Raw genomic sequence first — 13,840 nt, 5'->3', positions numbered from 1 at the left:
CTGGCGGACGATCGTTTACCATATCCACTATGCAGGAACAATTCATCATCATCGTTTCCCCGACAGAATCATCATCCTCAGCGTGGTCATCACTACTCTCAGCGGAGGAGGCACCGCCGGCTTCCCCACCACCAACCGACCCTCCCAACATCCTTGGATCGTGTCGCGTCAAGCGCAGCGACACGGCCGCATCGGATCCGCTGATGACAGATGTAGCATGGCTCAAGTACTCCTCGCGGCGCAAGCGGTGGCCGACGTCGAATCCTGAAATGGGCGACATGAGGGAAGAGTACGCCGTTTACAACATCGAACGGCCCGTGGAGTCCGTCGCCGAAGAGGTTTATGACCAGGACGTAGATTACGCCATCGGACGGCCCGTGGTAGAGTCCATCGTAGAGTCCCTCGCAAAAGAATTATACGACGAGGTCCTAGAATGGGGCTGTTTCAGAGAGCAGTACGCCGTTCACGGCATCGGACGACCCATGGAGTCCCCGGCGGCAGAATCGGTGGCAGAAGAAGGAGATGACGAGGAGGACGAGGAGGACGAGGTTCCTGATTTCCGTCTGTCCGGCGATATCTGGTCGGATGACAGCGATGCCGACGACGAGTTCGCTTGGTACAATACCGTCTACACGCCGTTGGAGAGTGACGACGAGGTATCCTGGAGCTCTGGAAGTCCTTTGGCAGAAAGTTCCTTCACAGAAAGCTCGACGCTCCCGATCACACCCAAGCAACACGGAATTGGAGACCAACGTATTGCACGGACTGATTCGCACAGTGGAGGTTACCAGTTGGGTCCTCCACGTCTTCGCGGCGGTGCTTTTGAAGACTCAGTCGTGTAAGTTCCACTTTCCCCTTTCTCAGTCTCTCGGCTCACACTTGCTAGTCGCAAGTCCAAGAACTTCCTTCGCAAGTTGGTCCACATAGGCAAATCGTCCGATAAGGACATGGCATACATGGACGTGGACGGGGCCTGGGTCCGTCCACATCTGAGCGTGGAAGTGTCTCCAGTTCGCAAGGGTCGCCGCCATCATTTTGCTTTGCTCCGCAAAAGATTTTCAAGTGTCTCGATTCTTCCAAAGCGTCGGCAAAGGCAAGACTGTAGACAGCATTTTCGCCGGAGATCCGAAGGTTTCATAAACGAAGTCAAGATGGACCATGACGATGAAAGCTCGCAGCTTTCTTCATCACAGCAATCGGAAGCAGGGGAATCTGTGACTGGAAATCTTTCTGTGTCTGAAAGTCGGCGGAATGACCCAAGCTCCGAAGAATTGGGCGACGAAGTTCCAGTGGAAGACGGACAGTCACAGATTTCCCAACCACCGCAGTTGGAGGCAGCGGAACCCATGACTTCGAACGGCTTTGGCTTCCCTCAAAGTTGGCCGAATTTCCAACATTATGAAGCATCGGGAAACGCAGCCTGGATGCGCGAAGGACAATCACGTCTTTCCCAACCTCAGCAGCCAGAAAAAGAATGTCTGACACAAGAACATGCCGCTGAGGGGGACTCGGACCAGGACTCGGGACGCAACAGTGTTTTCGACAGCTCATATCTTCACGCTGTGATTCATCGAAACATAGACTCCCCATCCGAAACGAGCGTGGAAGAAATTCTGAGGGCCTCTCGCAACGTGAGCAGATCGAACTCACGGAGACTCCTGAATCCCAACGCCTCCTCTGAATCTGAAGGGAGCGCGGAGGAAATTTCGAGTGTTTCTTGCAGCGTTGGCTTAAGGTTTCTCCGGAATCCCAAGCGCCCATCTGAATCAGAAGGCAACATTGAAGGAACTACGAGTGATTCTCACAGTGTGGACAAATTGAACTCAAGGCTTTATAGTTTCTGTTCGAGCTGCACAACACTTGTTGGTTCAAGAGCGCCATCGCGCACTTCGTCTAAAGAGGTGGACGAGGATTTTGATGACGTTGCGGGCCCGTCTACCTTGGAGCAAGCGGAAACTGAGGTCCCAGACTCAACTACAACGGACGACGAGGAAGGAAACTTTCTTTCCAGATCGCTGTGCGAGACTGTGGCAGCGGGAAGGCAGGCTCAGAGGAGGAGAGGAGGTGGACGAGAACCGAGAGACTTGGCCGCATTTCTATCATCATCGCCAGTATCAGCGCCACAGGGAAATCCACACAAACGCCGCCGTTTCTTCTCCCCTATCTCATCTCCTTCAGGTGACGGTGGTGTAGGCAGCTCAAAGTCTGCTCTCTGCCCTCCAACCCCCTGTCCGCCAGGCCACATCTCGAGGAGTGCAAGCAAATTCTGGACATCGTCTTCGACCAGCGACTACAACACGACTGCCGACAACACCTTTTTCAGCAACAGCACTAGGACTCCCAACAGCGCCTCGACAGCGCCATCGTCGCGCTCCTCATCGGGCATCAGCTTGTTCCAGTCAATGCAGCCCGCTGCCGCGGCGGTAGCCGTCAAAGTTAGGTTGTTCCCCGCGTCCCTCGTCCGTTGCATCGACGTCCTTCAGGGACATCGTCGCCTTTCGCCTCCGAGCGCCTTGTCCGGTGGTAGTGGCCACGCCTGGCTGCGCGCCGCGAACATCAACATGCACGTTCCTTGCCGCACCTCGAGTCTGGCTCCTTCGCCCATCATTGGGGAAAACGGCAGGACTGCTACCAAAGGTCAAGTAGAGACACCGGCAGCGGTGGGTATGCACATGGAGGACGTGGAGGTCGTGCTGCGGCGCTCGCCCTCGCCCCTGGATCTGTTGTGGCAACCCCTGCCGATCCAGGATCGGCCCATTTGCTCGCCGCAGCGCCAGGCCCGCCCGTGGTGGGAGACGGGCTCTACGACGGTCTAGGTTGATGGTGGACAGCGAGTATCAGTGTGGCTGTTGCGTCTTTGTGAAGTGGTAATGGAGCTGGGTTGTGTGGGTAGTGTTGACAGAGCGGTTGACATGGAAGGCGGAAGAAGAGCTTGAAGGAGAACTGGGCGGATTAGTGTTTGTATCGATGAATTAGAGGAGGCTCGCTCGCTCGCTCGCTCGCGAATGGCTGGCTGGCTGTTTATGGTCGCTGTTGGGTCCTGTCGCTATACCCATTTTCCAAAAGAATGTGTCTTCCAATCCAGGGGCAGAAGTTCTCAGTCGCAGCATGGATATGCCTACAGCGGTTGGTGGATTGGGAGTGGGTCGATACATTCGTACAGTACATTGTGCGGCATGTCTTTACAGAGAGGAAATAGGGAGTGGGATCGCAGACTTATCCATCTTTTGCAGACCCGAGCTGCCTTGTCCAATCTCAGAGCCAAGGCTGTGAGACTATGAAATCATTTTGCATGGGCTAATTCCATTTGCCAACCGACGACTGAATCAAACAATGTTTACTCGGCGTGCGTCGTTGCGTGCTGCATGTCGCATCAGTACATGAAGCGACACGTTCGCCTTGCCTAGCATGGTTGGTGGTGTAGTTGGAAACATATGCCTCCGCTACGGTATTACGATACATTGCGGTCTCTGGCAAGACCCAGGTTCAAGTCCTGGCCGGCCTGTCATTCGTTTCTTTTTTGCTGTATTGTAATTTGATGGGGTGGGTGATGGTTGGTGGGCTGTTGGTTGTGTGGTAGCGAAGGTGGTGCTGGACCGTGGTAGAGGGAGGTGTTGGGATGGAGGTTTGCTGGTTGGCTTGACAGCGGGATGGGATAGGACCACGGGCAGTGAGTGGGTGGCGACGAAAGAAATTGCCAATCAATATCAATCCCAAAAAGGACGTCCTGCATATTCCGAGTAGGAATACATGCCTTTCTTTTGCAACCAACCCACCACTACTGTAGTGGTGCAGGCGGCGTTGGTCGAATCGACCGGTCTTCCGTCTGACCTGCGAGCACTCTGCCGCAAATCCAACAGGAGGCTTGACGGGAGAGTCACTCACGATACCTGGCATCCACCTCCTCAGAAGAGGCGAAACTAATCACGCGTGGTGTTCGAGGATTGCCCCATTTTCTCTCGAGCGCCCTTTTTCGAAGAGCAGACGGCGCGAGGCAGACGGGCGGAAAGCGTCGGTACGCTCCTAAAAAAGGACAACGCACACCTACGCCCCTGTGGCGTCCGTACCGCACCACGGCATCGCAATGTACCGTGTCATGTCACATCGTGAAGAGAAACAAGAGGCAGAGAGGACGGAGACGGAACCTCATGCTCCCGTCTCCGTCTCTGGCTCCGACACTCCCGTCACGAGCAGAACAGCGCAGCAGCTCGGCCCGAGCAGGTGCGAGGCGTCGGCTTCGGGACGAATTTGGAAAGGAGGGGGAGGGGGGAAAGGGGAAAGACGTGGAGGTGGGCTTACTTGAGGAAAAACGGACAGCCGCAGGAACACCCCCGTTTCTTGTCTTGGAGAGATGAAGACGGATGAGCGAGACATGGACGGGAGTAGTGGAGGTGGGGTAGGATTGAGAGGGGTGAAGGTCGAGCAGTGCAAACGACGAGACGAAAGCGTACGCGCGGTGGAGCAAGGAGACCGACGCGACGCGTCGAGAGCAAGTCAGGTACCAACCCCACGATACCTCCCCACCTACCCCTCTCTCCACCTACCAGGACGCGGATCTCGGATCTGTGGTGGGCGGGCAGGGCGGCTGGTGAGGTGGCATGACAGGCGTCCGGCGGTCCCTGATGGACAACAGGGAAGAGGGCGTCGTCGGCTCGCGGGTATGCCGATCATGCCATGTACCCTGGTGTTGAGCGGAAGAAAGAGAGGGAGATGGCGAAGATCGTGATTGCGGATGCAGCGGTTGCTGACGTGTCTGTTCAGACTGTTGATCCAAACTGCCTCCTCTTGAACCGCGGCAAGGAGGAAACGATGCGAATGATGGGAGCGGTGGATGTAGCAGGAAGCGGGAGGCGATCAATCAGCCGGACGAGTTGCATTGGCGTGGCGCAATAGTGGTTTGGAGGGGAATTGGTAAGGAGTAGCGGTTGCTTGAGGCTAGGAAATGGACTCAGGATGGAGCAGCGTATTTGGTGTTGAAGAGGCGGTCGTCGCCGTCTCTACAGCGGGGGCGGGGCGGTGGTCGGTTGGGAGTGGCTGGAGGAGCGGTGGTGTTGTGAGGTGCGCAAGCGCAGACGCAAGGCAGGAAATTGGTCTGGATTGTACATGTACCACTGCCACCACGACTCTGACGGCAGATGGTGGTGTGGCTCGCACAGTTCATCAGCTTACTCGCCGGTATGGTATACACGTCAAAGGGATAGCTGGGAACGCAGTCATGTCATGGCCGGTTGTGGCAGCGCCTCGTGCGCCCTACCCGTCAGAGCGTGGGATATGATGGGTTGAATCGGGGTGTGGTGAGCGACATGGAACATGCAAAATGCTGGCGGAGATCCCGCAGTAAGCGATGGCCTGACAGGCTGCACCAGGCCAGAGAAGAAGCAACCAGCAGAAACCACGCATGCCAGGAAGAGTCGTAGTCGGGTCGAACGGCAGTGGCAAGTCTTTTTTTCCATGGCCGGTCAATTCTCGTCGTTTGGTTGCACGGTTTGCGAGACTCGGCCGGCCAGACCAGAGGTGCGGGAAGTGGTCCAGCAGCACGCGGCAAGAGGTCATGTGCGTAGACAGGTCGCTGGGCTGGAACAGCCAACGGTCAAGACGTCAGGATGATCCTGGAAAGTTGGGAGAATTAAGCGTATCAAAGGGTCCCGAGTGGACGGGGGAGAACCTGGGTTGATATTTTTTGACGGGAGGCAGTTTTGAAGTGCTGAGTGAGGAGAGAGGAGAGAGGACCAAGAGATGGATGGTGGGACGCGAGGGCTGAAAGTCTGACGGCAGGTGGTGATGCAATGGATGGTGAAGAGATTGTCGAGAAAAGGCCGAGATACGGCGGGAGGGTGGTCAGGTGCAGTCGCCTTTGTTTTCCACAAAGCGGCGGTGGAAACATGAAGGGTGGGTGCTACACATGGCGGCAATGTCGCGTGGCGCCGGACATTTGTCGCGCAGGTTCAGGACAATATAATATGTATATGGTCAAAGTCTACAAAAAAGAAGAGCGTTCGTGGTCGAGTGAGGTGCAGGGCGGGCACGTGGATAACCTGGCAGTCATCGGAATGGGCTGGGGTGTGATTGGACGGAGATGGAGATGCGGGCCGCCAGGACAAGCATTTAAGTTTTTGTCGGGCAGAGGCGACGGGAAGGGTGAGTTGGCGGCGGGCCTGGGAGAGAGGGTGGAAATTTGGCTGGTGAGTGGTGAGCGGGGTCAGCGAGGGAGTTCGAGGAAAAGATAGACGGTAGAGACGTCACAGCAACAACAAAAGAGGTGGGTGTTACGACCATCATGCCAAAGGCTCGTGCAGCTGCAGCGCGAAAAGCGATCCATGTTTATGTGGGGACACAGCGTCGTTGGTCTTGGTCTTCCTTGTTTGTTCTCAGTCTGGCTGTTAGGGCTGCAAGTGCGTGCGGAGAAGCAACGCGACGAGGATGCCGTTGCTCGGCTCTCCACAAGACAGACAGGTACAATACAATCGTCGGCGAGTATTTTGTAGAGAACCAACGGTCTGGAATTAGCATCTATTGTCGCTCGACCACGGCATCCGCAACGGCGTCAGCCCCAGGAACAAACAATGGATGCCATGGCATAACCAAGGTGGTAAGTAGGCACAGCACAGGTTGGCTGGCTGGCTGGCGTGACCGACTCGAGCCTTTTCCCCTCCCGGTCCACCTGCAGGGTCACCTGCGTCCCGACTGCACACCCACACAGACCATCTCCATGCTATAACTGTACAAGCACCCACTTGCCTCCATTTCAAGCCTCGTCGTCCCGTCGTCTTTACCACTCGCAAAATCCAATTCGCACTCTTCCTTCGACCTCGACCATACCAATCCGCTAGCCACTCCTCCTCCTTCTAGCCCCCAGCGCCACAGGTCCACGCCGCGCCACCCTCACATCCCAGACATCCCAAAACCCTAATTTGGTCGCCATGTGTGCGACTGCTGAGTAGTCTACGAGGCCGCCCTGTGCCACGAACGCCCCGGTCCCGCTCGCGACAAGTCTCATATCCCGATAAAAGACGTCCAAAACCGCCCGCCATGGCTCTTGCAGCATTGGCCGCTGCTCTCCTTCGACTTCACCGCCGTCCTCCCGCCATGTCTCCCTCATCTACTCCTACCTCGAACCAGCGGCAGGATCCTCTGGAAGATGCCAGGACTTCTCAGCCTAGCTGCTATGGCTACCACAACACCTTCCACACTCACTCGCTACCCCAGGACCCAAATGCGACGCCTCCCACTTATGCTTCTTCCCTCCAAGATTCCGACTCGAATCCCGGTTCAGATCACCTGCCACCTTACTCGTGCGCCATTGAGTTCCAAGGTCCGCTTGCTTTCAAGGCCGAATTAATCAACATTTTTGAGCCCGCATGCTCAAAGCTCGCCAACTGGACCGAAGTCTACGTGGTGCTCCGCGGAACCATGCTCAGCATCTACCGCCTCAAGCACCAATTCTTTAGCAAAGGCTCCAAGAAGCCATTGCCTGGCCGTCTGATCAAAACCTACTCCCTGCAACATGCTGAAGTCGGGCTGGCTCTGGACTTTAAAAAGACTGATCTCATTCCTCGTTCGCCATTGGCCAAGCTTATTCCTCCCTCTGCTCGCCAATCTCTCTTCGAAACCGATCCTCATCTTTTCTGGCCCATCAGGGAGCACGTCATCCGCCTCAGACTTGAAACAGAGCAGCTGCTGTTTTGCAGCCGCGAGCAGGCCAACATGCTCGACTGGGTGGAGCAAATTTGCACTGCTGTCGACATTTCGCAGCCGCTAGATGTTCGCAGCGAACCCCGGTACCGCAGCATTCCCAGGCGCGGACGCCGTCAGCGACAACTCGACGGATCCAACGGCACCCCCAGCGCCAGACCCCGCAGCGAAAACATTGATGTTTCTGCCAGGCGACTTCTTGCCGAGCAGGAGCGCATCATCCGCACCATGTACCCGAACCTTGCCCTAGAGTCTGTATTGGAAGAACAACCAGCCCCAGCTCCAGCCCGCGAGTCTGACAACGAAATGGACCCCGCCGATCTTTTGCTCCCTCCGACTACTGCTCAGGTGCCATTGGCAAGGAGCGAAACCGAAGTCACTGCTAGTTCCGAGCAACCCACCTTTGCCGATGGCGTCACCGACGTCACCTCCGTGACTGGCACCTCCCGGCCCTCGTTTGACGACGGTGCTCGACCCGACGCCAACGACAAGCTCGCGACGGCCGAACCATCCGCTTCATCTCTTCTTCGCTACCGCAAACGCTGCGCCCCCGTCCTCATGCAAAACTCCCCAAGGGCCAGCGACGTCGTCTTTCACGGTGGCCGCCGTCTGCGCATCAATTCCCGACGACAGACTGTTTCGTACTACTCCGAACTTCCTCCTCACTACACTGCGCACCACTTTACTGCGGACCAACGGGATTTCGCTCTCAACCAGCCCCTCAGGCGGCAATCGGTACGCCGCGAAATGAGCGGCGAAAGCGTCCGGCCATTCTCCGTCCACGTGGAAAGCGACGGCAACTACTCTGCGTACCTCACGCCCGTCACCAGCAACAGCACGCAGCGCAACACGATTACGGAGACCGAGCTCTTTGGTTCTCGTAGGGGCGAAAACCCAAGTGATCCGCCAAGCCCGATCAGGACACGCCCGGCTCCTGCCGCCGCTCAAGCGCCCCAGCTGAAGAAGATTGAGAGCGAGGGCGAGCGGGAGCACCAGCAGAAACAAAGCAATCGGAGGAGCCGCTTATTCTTTGGTCGCGCCAAGGCACCGCTGACGGGCGTGGCCGAGGCGTTTGGCGGCTTGGTGATTTGAGATCCAGGCTTGCCTTACGTGCAGCTTAGCTCGGTCTACGAAAACCCGTGGTACCAATCCGCGCAAGCTGCACCACCACACGCTCACCGTTTTCCAATTCTCGTCAATCCCCCGCATCCGATGGTCTCGGCAATTCAGGATTTAGCATCACTCACGGCTGACGAGTCCGACGTACATGTCCAGCTCTTGTCGGGGTCCAATCGGCCACAACTGCAGAGACAAAACAAGCAGTGAAACATGGACGCCGAGGCTGAGCTTATCTCAGATCCACCAACTTAGCTCACCTCGAAGCCGCAAGCCCCAAGATGTCCACCCATGGCTGGTCTCGACGTGGATGGAAACACAATCATTCAGCAACATCCTTTTTTATCAAACACCGCAACGGCTGATGAATGAATGGCTGCATCGCACGATCAAAATCATGGCCGCAGGACGAGCAGACGAGACACCTTCACCGGCAATGGGTCCACTCGCTATCCCACTGCTGACTTGGAGTCCTCGTCGACGCTCATCCACCTGCCTGCCCGGCGTTAGGAAGATACCCAATGGAGGCCTTGGCGCTGCTGCCGCCAGAGCCTCCTTTTGTTTGTTTCTGCAGCGTTTTTTGACTCATCTACATTGGAAGCATCATGAATTTCAGTCGCTTTTGTATCTTGCTTGTTCCACTTTGCCCATACCTCGACCCGTGTACATTCAAATCATTTGCCTGGAGTGCTCATCAGTAATGGCCATCTAATCGAGAGACGGACGAGACGAAATCACGGACGGAACGCATAGTATTAGAGAGAGATGGGACGAACGAAATTCCAAAGACGAACACGAGTTTCCTTGAACTCGCTCTTCACAACATACAAACCTTCCAATTCCTTGCTTTGCTTGCATCCTCTGCGTAAATTCGTCCTTGCAAACCGAACCTGCACAATGGCGCAACGCGTGGTCGTGGCTAGGGCTGCTCTAACCGACTCGAGGCAAACGCGGGGCACAGCGCGAGAGGTGGTCAATAATGTGGCAGCAACGCGCTCGAGCGCTCCAGGTCGCCGCCCTCTGCTCCAGCTAACTCGCATCGTCATAGGAGTGGGAGACGAGAGGATCCGCAACGGCATCCTCCGCGGACGCCATCCAGATCGTCGACCGTTCGACCGTCATCATCCCTCGCTCGCCCCGTCGTCGTTTCGTTTCCCCTGGCCAGAAGACGTCTGTTTTGTTGTCAGCAGTCTGTCAGTTGTCGTTGTCGTTGTCGTCGCCGTCGTCGTTGTCGCTTGACGCGTCGTCAACGCGCTACCCATGTACTCCTCCTGACAGACGCGACGCCTTGTTTCGTTTGTTGTTTGGCCTCGGATCCTCCCACTGCTCTGTTTCAACTTCTCTCTCGAGCAGCAGCACCCACAATTACGCATGCACAATGGGCTTTCCTCCCCCTATCAGAGCATGGAATCCGGCCGCCCCCACAGCGACCCCCTCTCATCAAGCGAACCAACCACCACGGGACCCCACCACCTGCGCAGAGCAGCGCCTCCCCGCCCCGCCGCACCTAGACTCCCCTGTTCATGTATTGATCCAGCAACGAAGCGAGCGAGCAACAGCAAAAAGCAAACATCGAGGAGCATGAAGCAATAACAATGCAAGCACGCAGCAGGCAGGCAGGCAGGCAATTTGTGTCGCAAGGTCAACCACCTGCGCGTGAGATGCCTGCCCAGACGAGGTGAGGCTCGGCAGACTCTCGTCGTCGGCGAGCCTTCTGGCTCTTGTTTGCGTCCGTCTCCCTTTCTCTGCCTCCCTCTCCAGAGACCTCACATCAACCTCGCAGACACATGTGTGCTGCTGTCGCGAAGGCGTGTCGTATCGCATGGCATGGCATGGCAATGCGCGCGCTGTCTGTGGTGTTGTGTCGTGTGAGCGCAGAGCAAGCCGGCCAGTGAGCCAGCCAGCCAGCCCGAGTCTCTGTCTGGCTGTCCTGCTGAGCAACCACCACCCTCTCACCCTGCGCACATGGATGTCGAGACATAACACCACCTCCTGTCCGAGTCCACGCTCACAACGGGTGTCGCCGGCGACGTATACTGCACATGTACATATGTAGCCATGTGCATCGAGAGGCTAGGTGGGCTGCATCGCCGTCGCGTGCGTGGCGTGAGCCGACCATGTATGTCATGTCGGTAGTATGTACTCCGCAGCGTCCTCCTCTCGCGCAGCAGCCAGCCAGCAGGCCTTCACTCAAAAGCGACCGACCGACCGACTACCGACCGACCGATCGATAGAAAGAGAGAGCGTACCATGTCCTGTGTGTTGTGCGACATGACATATGAACCCTCATCTGCGAGAGGCGGTCGTACAACGTCTGGACAACGGGACGTCAAAGACCCGAAGCCGAAACCCGCGCATCATCCCCTTCCCATTCTCTTCTTCGCGAGCGCTCGTGCGCCTGCTGCTGCCGCCGCCGCTCCATGTCGGGTGCCAGAAGGTGAGCTTTGATGCTGCCAAGCTCGTTGAGCGTTTTTTCAATGGACGGACTGACCGAGACGGGATGGCAAGTCGCGGTGGACTGACTACCTACTCGACTTTGCGCCCGGATAAAGGTACGAGGCCAGGTAGGTAAAGTCGTGGCACACGAGCTACGACTGCTCCCTGCAACTCTATCCAAAGGACTTGGTGAATTCCGAAATTAAATGCGCAAGGCGCTTGAATGCTCCCTGTATGCGTACCTTTTGACATGGAAACTTTCTACTACTCCATGGCCGCTTCTACTTTGTTGTTTGCTCTTGATCAATCTCCTATGTGTGCCACGACTTTTGCTACCAGGCGGCGGTAGGTGAGATGTGCGTGAGCAACGCTTCGCGCAACCCGTCGACATTCTCATTGTTTGGCATGGCATACATAGGACTTTGTGCAACGGCAGCGGAGCCAGCCAGGCATCCATCTCGTCGATACTCAGACGCTTTGGTCACTTCGGATTCTTTTCCCACGTTGTCTTCTGCATCTGCATGAGCGTTTTGCTTTTGCACGCGTCTATTACCTGGTAGTTACAGCAAAGCGGCCAAAAGAAAAGAGACGGGATGGAGGAAGAGCCACGGAAGCGGTTGAGCTCACTACACCATGACGAGCATATCCGTCCATCAGAAGGCCGTCTGTGGAAGTGGTCCAGTGTTGCTAGAGAGCAGCAGCCCCACGGCGCAAGCTTACGGTACACTACTCAGTGGTCCGGCACGCCAGGGCCCGGACTACGCTCCCCTCGTCTCGTCTGGGCCAGTCCCTTCCACTACTCCGCCCAATCAATCAATCCTCTTCCTCGCTCCAAAGACCACAACACCACCACGAGGCCAGGCAGGACCAGACCGTGTCCAGGCAAGCTGCTGGTGCTCCAGGAACGGGTGGGAGAGCGAGCAACAGCGCATGCACATGGGCGCCAACGGCCGCCCGTCCTCCTGTCTGCCACTCACCACGGTCAATATCCATGAATTGACTTGCCTTGCCGCAATGATGGTGGTGGTTTCCACCGCCGCTTTCTGGCGCTGGCACCGTAGGTACCTACCGGTGCGGCTGGTCGCAGCTGGATGGAGAGATTCAGCCAGCAAGCCAGCCAGCCAGCCGGCCGTGGACATGGTGGCGTGGCAAAGAGAGAGAAGAGAGACGTCTGGCAAAACGTTCTCCCTTCCGCTCCTCCTCTGTGAGCCTCGCCCCGACCAACCACACTCCCACCATCCAGCACGAGCACCGCCGCCGCCACGCGCCACACCTTTGCTCGAACCGCCCGTTCTCTCCTCTGTCTGCGCCTGGCTAGCTCCCATCGGCGCTGTACCGCGAGACCGCGCTGCTGCCACTCAGCTCGACTGTGGCTGACCGTAGCGCAGGCGTCCGTTTCTATCTTTGGCATGACATGGCTGTAGAGGTTTGGCTGAATGTTTGGCCGGATCGGACTAGACCAGACGACTCTAGGCTGTGGCTCCGCCGTTGTTCGTTGTTCTCGAGGTCCCGGCAATCGATCAACTCGACCCTGCGGCGGTCGTTGAGCCCACTGGCTAGACTCTGGGCATCGGCGAGCCGTCGCGCAGTCGTCATGTGGCTATGCTTGTTTGCGCTCTATGACGGCTTCATTGCCTGGTTGGCTGGCTGGTAAGTCGACGGCCAGGCAGGTACGTCGGCCACGGTGAGCCTTTATGCCACGACGTCAATGAAATAGTGGATGAGAAAGAGCTCCTAGCATGATCTCCCTCTCAGCCCGCCAGCTTCTGTAGAAGATATTAGTCCTGGCAGCAATGCGATCTGAAACGTGTGATAGGACGAGCGAATGAAGTAAGACGGACCTTGCTGCGATTATGCTGTGAAGAGTGGAAAGAGAAAAGGTAAGTTGATTGGTGAGAACGAACTTATCATCTTTCGGCCAACAGAACGATCGCAGCTTCTGCTTGCTTGATTATCTGGCTCTGATCCGCTCTGGTCAAGAGACAGCAGACTCAAGTTTCCCCCCGTCGACTCATCTCAAGTCGACAGAGTTTCTGCAATGTGCTGGCTTGTCCTGACTCTTTGCTGCATTTCTTCCCCACGCATCGAACAAAGTCAAATGGACTGGAGCTACGTACTCTAAATGCGCAGACAAAACAAAAGACTTTGCCTTTCTCTCCCCCTCTCTCTGTCCATCCGGCCGTCCCCCCTTATCCAACCCCCCTTCCTCCTTGCATACACTGATCCCTCCCACTCAAGCACCCAATCCTACCGCAACGAGGACCCCTCCGTTTTTCCAGCAATTAGCCTCGTTCCTCCCCTACCCGCTCAACCGTCCATCCATGCGTCTCTTCCAGCAGGCGGCCTCCCGCCGCCTCCTTACTAGACTCCAGCTTCGGCGACTAAACACACCAAAGCTCCGGCGTCTTTTGCTCCATGCAATACAATACCGACCTACCAACCAGCGAGCTCGATACGTCGTCGTATCAAGGCCCGGACCCCCTTCCCTCGGCGAGTAAATACAGCTCGCTGACTTGACCCAACTTGCCAGTAAGTCTGACTGTTGGTCACCTCATGCTGACGCGAATTTGTCGTCGTACCAACACGACGGACAAGC

General features: G+C 56.6%; 3 protein-coding genes and 1 non-coding gene across 4 annotated transcripts; all 4 read left to right on the top strand.

Annotated features, from left to right (window-relative positions):
• Positions 1–29: 29 nt before the first annotated feature.
• On the top strand, positions 30–2,816 carry BKA78DRAFT_295536 (uncharacterized protein; the record flags this gene model as incomplete). Its single annotated transcript, XM_066886493.1, has 2 exons — positions 30–838; positions 887–2,816. 2 exons carry the CDS (start codon positions 30–32, stop codon positions 2,814–2,816), a joined length of 2,739 nt encoding a protein of 912 aa, XP_066744282.1.
• A 593-nt stretch (positions 2,817–3,409) lies between these two features.
• On the top strand, positions 3,410–3,505 carry BKA78DRAFT_t108. The gene has a single exon. It is a non-coding gene; the product is annotated as a tRNA-Ser (tRNA).
• Positions 3,506–6,692: 3,187 nt separating this feature from the next.
• Positions 6,693–8,376, top strand: BKA78DRAFT_232793 (uncharacterized protein; the record flags this gene model as incomplete). Its single annotated transcript, XM_066883806.1, has 2 exons — positions 6,693–6,765; positions 7,139–8,376. Coding segments are annotated over 2 exons (1,311 nt in total), but the record flags the coding sequence as incomplete, so codon positions are not given.
• A 3,253-nt stretch (positions 8,377–11,629) lies between these two features.
• Positions 11,630–12,928, top strand: BKA78DRAFT_133701 (uncharacterized protein). Its single transcript, XM_066882650.1, has one exon. It carries the CDS (start codon positions 11,878–11,880, stop codon positions 12,619–12,621), a length of 744 nt encoding a protein of 247 aa, XP_066744280.1. The 5' UTR covers positions 11,630–11,877; the 3' UTR covers positions 12,622–12,928.
• The last annotated feature ends 912 nt before the right edge of the window (positions 12,929–13,840 follow it).

Source organism: Phyllosticta capitalensis (genome assembly GCF_038381095.1).
Source record: "Phyllosticta capitalensis strain CBS 128856 chromosome Unknown BKA78scaffold_5, whole genome shotgun sequence".
Classification (NCBI taxonomy): Eukaryota; Fungi; Ascomycota; class Dothideomycetes; order Botryosphaeriales; family Phyllostictaceae; genus Phyllosticta; species Phyllosticta capitalensis.
Note: the sequence above shows the minus strand (reverse complement) of the source record. Positions and strands in the feature narration are given on the sequence as shown.